This window comes from Copadichromis virginalis, linkage group LG7 (genome assembly GCF_057382275.1).
Source record: "Copadichromis virginalis isolate Kocher_CV1m ecotype Utaka linkage group LG7, C_Virginalis_male_GT1.1, whole genome shotgun sequence".
NCBI classification, from domain to species: Eukaryota; Metazoa; Chordata; class Actinopteri; order Cichliformes; family Cichlidae; genus Copadichromis; species Copadichromis virginalis.
The window spans coordinates 70,386,520-70,395,725 of record NC_140624.1 but is presented as its reverse complement, the minus strand read 5'-3'; the positions used below and the strand labels follow the sequence as shown (position 1 = coordinate 70,395,725).

Here is a 9,206-nt window from a genome sequence, read left to right as displayed (position 1 = left end):
AGGCTCACGGCTTCGACCTCCACCTCCTTAAGACCGAGCTCAGTGGGTGAAATCGCCGTGGTAATTCGAGCGCAGTTTGCTTCTATTTCTTCCTTCTGAGTGTTTCTAATGTTCTGTCCTCCCTCAGACCTCAAGTTCTACCAGCAGGTCAAACTGGTGAACTTCATCCGGCGGCAGATCCATCAGAGCCGCTGCTACGGCTGCACGCGGATGTTCGACTGCCGGGCGGACGCCCTGCGTCACATCGCGGCTGAAGGTCACGTGATGAAGCTGCCAGAGATGTCCGCCTGGGACCAGCCGCAGTAGGTTTAACGAAGCGCCTGCAGAATTAACCAATGAGAGCGCGGGCTTTAAAGCTGGCGTACAGCTGCTGATGAACGTGGTCAACGCCACAGATGTTTACACTTCATTTGGAGTATTTTTATCAGCTGATGAAAATGGCGTCCTTTTTGGGACTAATTTGAGCCTGAGCACTAAACGTCGTCTCGCTCCGCAGGTATTACTTCCCCACGTACGAGAACGACGCTCTCCTGTGCACGCTCTCTGACAGCGAGGAAGGCGACGGTGACGAGGAGCATCGCGGCGAGGAGATCCCGGTCATCGCGGAGGACATCTCTAACCTGAGAGCGCTGAAACAGTCCAGTGTCCTCAAGTAGCTGCTGAAGGAGCGAGGAGGCAGCAGCTAGGACCACAGACGGACACGTGTCATACGTTTGACTCAAAGGCGTCTCTGACGTCGGCTGAGCTCAGCTCATGGTGACCACATGCCACATGGCTGGAACGCAGCGGCACGGGTTTGAGTCCGGCCCTTTCCCTCTCAACTATTTCCTGTACGTCTCTACTTAGTAAAGATAAGAAAGGCAAAAGAAGAGTCCTCTCCACAGCTGGACACGCGGACGCCATGATGTCCGCTGAAACGTAATTGCTCTGCCTCGTGCAATGAAGCTGAAACATGCGTTTTCTTGAATATGAATTTTAGTACTCGAGTAAAAATGATTTTCTTTTGTAACTTGTAACTGAGCTGGATTCAGTGCTGTGGTGGACGAGCTCATCGTCAAGATGAGACGAGAGACTCTTTATTGTCATTGCACAGTCACACTTAGAACAACAGCACTACACAATTGCAAACTGTCCCGCGTCGGCACTACGCACAACACAAACAACACAACACAGGAACTTAATAAATGAAAAGAATGAGTGTATGTTTTACTGCACATTGTTATTATTGTTGTTGTTGTCCCCTCAGAAAGCCCAGGGACGTCTCGTGCCTGAAACATCTGTCCTATTTGGTGTTTCTGTTGTTTTTCTGCATCGCTTTGCTGAGCGACACCTGCCGTATGGTGGAGCCGAACTGCAGCGCTCAGAGTTTTCACCGCGTCCTTCGCGTCCAGGCTCACGTTCACGAACATGCAGCACTGAGGAGAGAAACGAGAGGTCGCTGCAGGAACTCACTGCTGTCAAACTTCCTGTTTTATCCTCATTTCGTACTCTGGCAGGCTGTAGGACATTTTGGACAATCTATAATCTTCTAACACAAAAACATACAAGTGTTCACTGAAGTAAACACACAGAGCAGTAGCAGATTTTTTTAAGTGTTTTATTTATTTTCATTTGCTGCTAACTGCCTTGTTTTCATTTGTAGTTTTTGTAGTAGGAAGAACTACAAAATCTACAAATAAACAAAGAGCAGTTAGCAAATGTAGTGCTCTCCACTATGTGAAGCCCTCACATGAATTTTTAGATTTTTCAGTTTAAGCCAATTAAATGAAATCCAAAAATTCAGCCCCAACAATCAAATGATCCCCTATGAGCAAGCACTCTGGCAACGGTGGAGAGGAAAAACTCCCTTTTAACAGGAAGAAACCTCTGGCAGAACCAGGCTCAGGGAGGGGCGGTCTTCTGCCATGACTGGTTGGGGGGTGAGGGGCAAAATTAAATCAAACATAAAGGAGAGCACAGCGTATTTATGACAGGTCGGTGGACTGTGGCTCGAGTTCAAAAGATGCTCGAATCCCGCCTGAGGTGGTATGGACACCTCACTCTTGTTCCCGTACCGGTGGGCGCTGAAGATTTTCCACAGTTTGTCTGAGTTCTGCCATCTCTTGCCTGAGTTGTGTGTTTTCTCGACAGAGTCGTGTGTTTTTTTGAATGTGTGGTGTGACATCGTGACGGAGTTCTGTGTGTTCTTGTCTGAGTTCTATGTAGTTTTCACTGAGTTGTGCTTTTTCTAGCTCGAGTTGTGCGTTTTCTTGAACGAGTTGTGCGTTTTCTTGACCGAGTTGTGTGTTTTCTCGACCGAGTCGTGTGTTTTCTTGAATGTGTCGTGTGACATCGTGACTGAAGTCTATGCACATTTCATTGACTCGTGCGAGTTCTTCGGTGAGTCGTGCGTGTTCTTCCCAGAGCTGTGCGTTTTGATGACGGAGTTCGTCTAACGGATCTGCTCTTGCCTGTGACATTTTTGTAAAGGTTTAAGGCTGAAGGGTGTCAAAGGGTAGCTGTGTCTCAAACAACTGTCTCTTTCTGCTGTAAACTGTTGAACGAGCTCCTATTTATAGACTCGGTGGGCGTGGCAGAGAATGCGATGTCGCTGTGACAAAACAATGATCCTTTGATCTTCTCAAAGGATCATTGTGATGTCGCCGTGACGTCACGATGATCGTTCGAGAAGATCAAAGGAGCGCTGTGGGTCATTCTGCGCATGCTCAGATCAATGAACGGGAGAACTATTTGTAAATACTTTGCTAGCTAACAAAGGTGCTTTTAGCAACAGCTGGTGGTGGTTCGTCGCTATCAACCCTTAAACTCGTGAACTGGCTCTCTAGCTTTTCGATTGCTACTGTTGTCTATCACATATGTATTATTTGGAACCCAGCTTACCTGTAAAAACAGACACACAGCAGGTAACAGGAACTACTCGGTGCGCCAGCTCGGCACCACTAGGCTGTGTCCCAATTCAGGGTCTGCACGCTTGAAGTACGCGCACTACGCACGGTGCGTACTATAAGTATGAGAAGTGCGGAAGTGAGAGGCTTGTGAAATAGGACGGTCTTGCCTTCGTCGCGCTGCTCAGGTTGCCTAGCAACCATGATACTAACCGCGAGAAACGTGTCATACAGCTTTGTGTGACAGAAACGAAGGAGAACATGTTTTGTTCATTTGAGACCAAAGGACCGTAAAACATGATTGTTGGGCTTCATTCCTGTGCTGAACAGTCATTTAAGATTAGCTAGTAAATAACAATTAGCTGATGTTGGTCATGAGACTAAAGTCATCTCACTGTGGTAATGTAAATATAATATGGCCAATATTAAAGTTATAGTCAGATTATTATGATATATTACAGCAGTGAGCTTGAACAGTTGTTTATATGTCCTATCACCTTAAATCTTCACTCAAAGACGAGTATCTGTGAGTGTGTATACAGATGTGTTATATATAAGAGACAAATATTGTTCGTTTAATACGTTGGCATTATTACATTTGGCTCAATGCTTACATATGTGTATAAAGCAAATGTACGAGCTGTGATAACTGTGTCTGATAGAATGAAGAGTAGACTGATATATGAAATATTCCTTTATTGGGTGAGAAAATCAGACCATGTCATAACTGCTGTAAGTCACACAGAATAGACATCAGAGCCTTAAACAGGCTGACGTCTGCTAAATGGGTCAAACTGGGCAGAAAGTCTACAAACACATAACATCCTTATAGAATATGATGTAACACTATAGATCAACTTAGCTCAGAATAAATAAAGCATATAAACAGTTACAGCAATATGATGCAACAAACACAGCAGCTACTGATCCAAAATACTCAAAGCTTCATAGAACTGAAACCAACATTTATTTTAGCTCCATTCTGCTGCTGATACAGACTTTAGGTTTCTGAACATTAAACTTGTTGCTGCCTTTCATGGTGTGTAACTTGAAGGCCCTGAGTACTCTGAGTACTTTCTCCCACACTGGAAACACTGGGATGATCACATTATGTGAACATTACCTAATAAGACTGATTCAGCACAGACAGTTCTGTTAAACTTTCCTAGCAGTCCTTCACAAACAGGGAACAGTCTGTCTATTCTCTCCATCTGTCAGCTGCTGCTGGCTCTTCCTCCTCCTCTTCCTCACACACTGCCGAGTTTGTCCTGGTGGATCATCAGGGGTGCAAAGCCTCACAGATGATGTGCAGCAGTGGGTCCCTCATTCTGTCCTCACTCTGGACACTTGCAGTCGTCACACATGGACATCAAATGTGTGATAAGCTGCAGGATTCAAACACAAGTGTAACTTATAAACACATGTTCATACTTTTATTCCACAATCAGAGAGAAAGAAACAGAGAGAGAGTGCAGGACAGACAGACAGGTGACAGTCTCAGGTGTACACACTGCTACACAACAGCACAGAGAAGCAGGATTTAGTGTTTGTGTTATTACGAGTGTAAACAAGAAGAGTTCCAGATGGTGCAGTGGACACATGTGTGACTGCTGTGATTAAAGCATCTTTCTTTCAGCTTAACGAGTGAACCGTCAGCTCGTTCAAACACACGTTAAAGTCCGTTTGGCTCGACACCACCGAACAGAGGCAGCAATATAACACAGCTCACATTAACAGTGCAGTGGATCCTGCTTGTGCCGTGATATTCAGGACTGCAAACCGAGCAGCATCACTGACTTTCAGCTTTTTGTGTTTGTGGATATATGACTGACTTTAATTATCCACAAAATCATCAGATTCTCTGCAAGATTAAGGTCGACTATATATATATTTATATATGGGGCGATCGTGGCTCGACCCTATATTATCACGCCCAAACCTCGCAATAATAGCGGTGTAACAACTTGTTCTTTGTGACAAGATAAACATGTCTCCTATACAAGATAAACACACCTTTACAATATTGACCACAGAAATGTACAATCAAGAACATTTTAACTGCTGGAACCATCTATTAAACTTCTTTATACATAAGCCATTTCTGTGACACTTACAGTATGTCTCTACCAGCTTTGCACATCTACAGACTGAAATCCTTGCGCATTCTTCTTTGCAAAACAGCTCCACAACTGCTCTGTGATGGCCTCAGAGGAGAATATTGGGAGCAACAACACCATGAAGTCCAAAGAACACCCCAGACAGGTCAAGGATAAAATTATTGAGAAATTTAAAGCAGGCTTAGGCTACAAAAAGATTTCCCAAGCCTTGAACATCCCACGGAGCACTGTTCAAGCCATCATTCAGAAATGGAAGGAGTATGGCACAACTGTAAACCTACCAAGACAAGGCCGTCCACCTAAACTCACAGGCCGAACAAGCAGAGCGCTGATCAGAAATGCAGCCAAGAGGCCCATGGTGACTCTGGACGAGCTGCAGAGATCTACAGCTCAGGTGGGGGAATCTGTCCACAGGACAACTATTAGTCGTGCACTGCACAAAGTTGGCCTTTATGGAAGAGTGGCAAGAAGAAAGCCATTGTTAACAGAAAACCAGAAGAAGTCCCGTTTGCAGTTTGCCCCAAGCCATGTGGGGACACAGCAAACATGTGGAAGAAGCTGCTCTGGTCAGATGAGACCAAAATGCAAAACGCTGTGTGTGGAAAACTAACACTGCACATCACTCTGAACACACCATCCCCACTGTCAGATATGGTGGTGGCAGCATCATGCTCTGGGGGGGCTTCTCTTCAGCAGGGACAGGGAAGCTGGTCAGAGTTGATGGGAAGATGGATGGAGCCAAATACAGGGCAATCTTGTAAGAAAACCTCTTGGAGTCTGCAAAAGACTTGAGACTGGGGCGGAGGTTCAGCTTCCAGCAGGACAACGACCCTGAACATAAAGCCAGGAAACAATGGGATGGTTTAAAACAAAACACATCCATGTGTTAGACTGGCCCAGTCAAAGTCCAGATCTAAATCCAATCCAGAATCTGTGGCAAGATCTGAAAACTGCTGTTCACAAACGCTGCCCATCTAATCTGACTGAGCTGGAGCTGTTTTACAAAGAAGAATGGGCAAAGATTTCAGTCCAGTGCAAAGCTGGTAGAGACAGACCCTAAAAGACTGGCAGCTGTAACTGCAGCAAAAGCTGGTTCTACAAAGTATCGACTCAGGGGCTGAATAATTATGCACACCCCACTTTGCAGTTATTTATTTGTAAAAAATGTTTGGAATCATGTATGATTTTCGTTCCACTTCTCACGTGTGCACCACTTTGTGTTGGTCTTTCACCTGGAATTCCAATAACATTGATTCATGTTTGTGGCTGTAATGTGACAAAATGTGGGAAAGTTCAAGGGGGCCAAATACTTTTGCAAGCCACTGTACATGCCAGCTGAGCAGCCTCAGGTAGTTCTCTAAAACATTTTAAATTATAAAGCTGGGTTTCACTACACCCTGAGAGGTCAGTGAAGGCAGCAGCGAGCTCATTTACCATCTTACAGTCTTCCAGTTTGATCTTCAGACACTCTGTCACCTGTCCCGACTGCTCCTGAGCTGCTGCCTCTTCTGGACACAGCACGCTGATCTTCACACACACACACACACACACACACACACACACACACACACACACACACACACAGACAGGTGAAATCTCTGGTATCTGAGGCACACAGTTGATGTAAAGGTAGGTTGGCTGTAAAAGGGGAGGAGCTAAAACATATATTTGAACTGTGATTCATGCAAAGCTACTCTAGTGGAGCAGAAGTAGAAACCCTTGATGTAATTCCTGTCTTCATGCGAACGTGCTATAATTCAGTCCGCACACAAATGTCCCCATGTCTGCTGACCTTGCAGACTTTTGTAAAAACTTGTGCTGTCAGCGTTAATCCCGTTAAAATGATGCTAACGCCATAACCGCATTAACACGGCAAATCTGCCTTAGCGAGTTATCGCGGATCGCCCCGTGCGTGGGGCTACATGGCACTAACGCGTTAATGAGCTAACCGTGCTAACGCATTGCAGCCCACGCTAACATACATATATACATATATATACGTGTATGTATATATATACACAAGGAGTGCAGAATTATTAGGCAAATGAGTATTTTGTCCACATCATCCTCTTCATGCATGTTGTCTTACTCCAAGCTGTATAGGCTCGAAAGCCTACTACCAATTAAGCATATTAGGTGATGTGCATCTCTGTAATGAGAAGGGGTGTGGTCTAATGACATCAACACCCTATATCAGGTGTGCATAATTATTAGGCAACGTCCTTTCCTTTGGCAAAATGGGTCAAAAGAAGGACTTGACAGGCTCAGAAAAGTCAAAAATAGTGAGATATCTTGCAGAGGGATGCAGCAGTCTCAAAATTGCAAAGCTTCTGAAGCGTGATCATCGAACAATCAAGCGTTTCATTCAAAATAGTCAACAGGGTCGCAAGAAGCGTGTGGAAAACCCAAGGCGCAAAATAACTGCCCATGAACTGAGAAAAGTCAAGCGTGCAGCTGCCAAGATGCCACTTGCCACCAGTTTGGCCATATTTCAGAGCTGCAACATCACTGGAGTGCCCAAAAGCACAAGGTGTGCAATACTCAGAGACATGGCCAAGGTAAGAAAGGCTGAAAGACGACCACCACTGAACAAGACACACAAGCTGAAACGTCAAGACTGGGCCAAGAAATATCTCAAGACTGGTTTTTCTAAGGTTTTATGGACTGATGAAATGAGAGTGAGTCTTGATGGGCCAGATGGATGGGCCCGTGGCTGGATTGGTAAAGGGCAGAGAGCTCCAGTCCGACTCAGACGCCAGCAAGGTGGAGGTGGAGTACTGGTTTGGGCTGGTATTCAATTCAATTCAATTCAATTTTATTTATATAGCGCCAAATCACAACAAAAGTCGCCTCAAGGCGCTTCATAGATACAGAGAAAAACCCAACAATCATATGACCCCCTATGAGCAGCACTTTGGCGACAGTGGGAAGGAAAAACTCCCTTTTAACAGGAAGAAACCTCCTGCAGAACCAGGCTCAGGGAGGGGCGGGGCCATCTGCTGCGACCGGTTGGGGTGAGAGAAGGAAGACAGGATAAAGACATGCTGTGGAAGAGAGACAGAGATTAATAACAGATATGATTCAATGCAGAGAGGTCTGTTAATACATAGTGAGTGAGAAAGGTGACTGGAAAGGAAAAACTCAATGCATCATGGGAATCCCCCGGCAGTCTACGTCTATTGCAGCATAACTAAGGGAGGATTCAGGGTCACCTGGTCCAGCCCTAACTATATGCTTTAGCAAAAAGGAAAGTTTGAAGCCTAATCTTGAAAGTAGAGATAGTGTCTGTCTCCTGAATCCAAACTGGAAGCTGGTTCCACAGAAGAGGGGCCTGAAAACTGAAGGCTCTGCCTCCCATTCTACTTTTAAATACTCTAGGAACAACAAGTAGGCCTGCAGAGCGAGAGCGAAGTGCTCTAATAGGGTGATATGGTACTACAAGGTCATTAAGATAAGATGGGGCCTGATTATTTAAGACCTTGTATGTGAGGAGCAGGATTTTGAATTCAATTCTGGATTTAACAGGAAGCCAAAACAGGAGAAATCTGCTCTCTCTTTCTAGTCCCTGTCAGGACTCTTGCTGCAGCATTTTGGATTAGTTGAAGGCTTTTCAGCGAGTTTTTTGGACTTCCTGATAATAATGAATTACAGTCGTCCAGCCTGGAAGTAATAAATGCATGAACTAGTTTTTCAGCGTCACTCTGAGGCAGGATATTTCTAATTTTAGAGATGTTGCACAAATGGAAGAAAGCAGTCTTACATATTTGTTTAATATGTGCGTTGAAGGACATGTCCTGGTAAAAAATGACTCCAAGGTTCCTCACAGTGTTACTGGAGGCCAAGGTAATGCCATCCAGGGTAAGAATCTGGTTAGATACCATATTTCTAAGATTTTCAGGGCCGAGTATCAGCAAAGATGAGCTTGTGGGGCCTTTTCGGGTTGAGGATGGAGTCAAGCTCAACTCCCAGTCCTACTGCCAGTTTCTGGAAGACACCTTCTTCAAGCAGTGGTACAGGAAGAAGTCTGCATCCTTCAAGAAAAACATGATTGTCATGCAGGACAATGCTCCATCACACGCGTCCAAGTACTCCACAGCATGGCTGGCAAGAAAGGGTATAAAAGAAGAAAAACTAATGACATGGCCTCCTTGTTCACCTGATCTGAACCCCATTGAGAACCTGTGGTCCATCATCAAATGTGAGA

The 9,206-nt window shown here is 45.0% G+C and overlaps 2 protein-coding genes and 1 long non-coding RNA gene across 6 annotated transcripts in view; 2 read left to right on the top strand and 1 right to left on the bottom strand.

The window, feature by feature from the left end:
- LOC146706810 (zinc finger protein 277-like) lies at window positions 1–1,214 on the top strand. 2 transcript variants are annotated; one of them, XR_014921632.1, is made up of 3 exons: window positions 1–42; window positions 128–302; window positions 497–1,214. XR_014921632.1 is itself a non-coding variant. In XM_085465047.1 (2 exons), the coding sequence occupies exons 1-2, from the start codon at window positions 109–111 to the stop codon at window positions 654–656; spliced, it is 354 nt and encodes a 117-aa protein (XP_085321173.1). In that variant the 5' UTR covers window positions 8–108; the 3' UTR covers window positions 657–1,214. The 2 variants fall into 2 exon arrangements, 1 of the variants encoding a protein (XP_085321173.1); XM_085465047.1 differs by having other exon boundaries at window positions 8–302.
- Window positions 1–9,206, top strand: part of LOC146706796 (uncharacterized) — a 378,960-nt gene that overhangs the window by 63,117 nt on the left and 306,637 nt on the right. The window lies entirely within an intron of this gene.
- LOC146706809 (uncharacterized) overlaps window positions 2,308–9,206 on the bottom strand; it is a 12,262-nt gene continuing 5,363 nt past the window's right edge. Inside the window, exons 2-3 of one of the 3 annotated variants that reach the window (XR_014921634.1) lie at window positions 6,437–6,529; window positions 2,308–4,270 (exon numbers count right to left, since the gene is read on the bottom strand). This is a non-coding gene — a long non-coding RNA (uncharacterized LOC146706809). Of the gene's footprint in view, window positions 4,271–6,436; window positions 7,952–9,206 lie in introns of those variants that run through there. The other 2 variants (XR_014921633.1, XR_014921635.1) reach the window with 2 other exon arrangements.

Bases quoted from the DNA above. Each gene is read 5' to 3' on its own strand.
- LOC146706810 (XM_085465047.1), top strand. From the start codon at position 109: ATGTTCTGTCCTCCCTCAGACCTCAAGTTCTACCAGCAGGTCAAACTG. The intron at 303-496 runs GTAGGTTTAACG...CTCGCTCCGCAG, and splicing joins TCCGCCTGGGACCAGCCGCA to GTATTACTTCCCCACGTACG.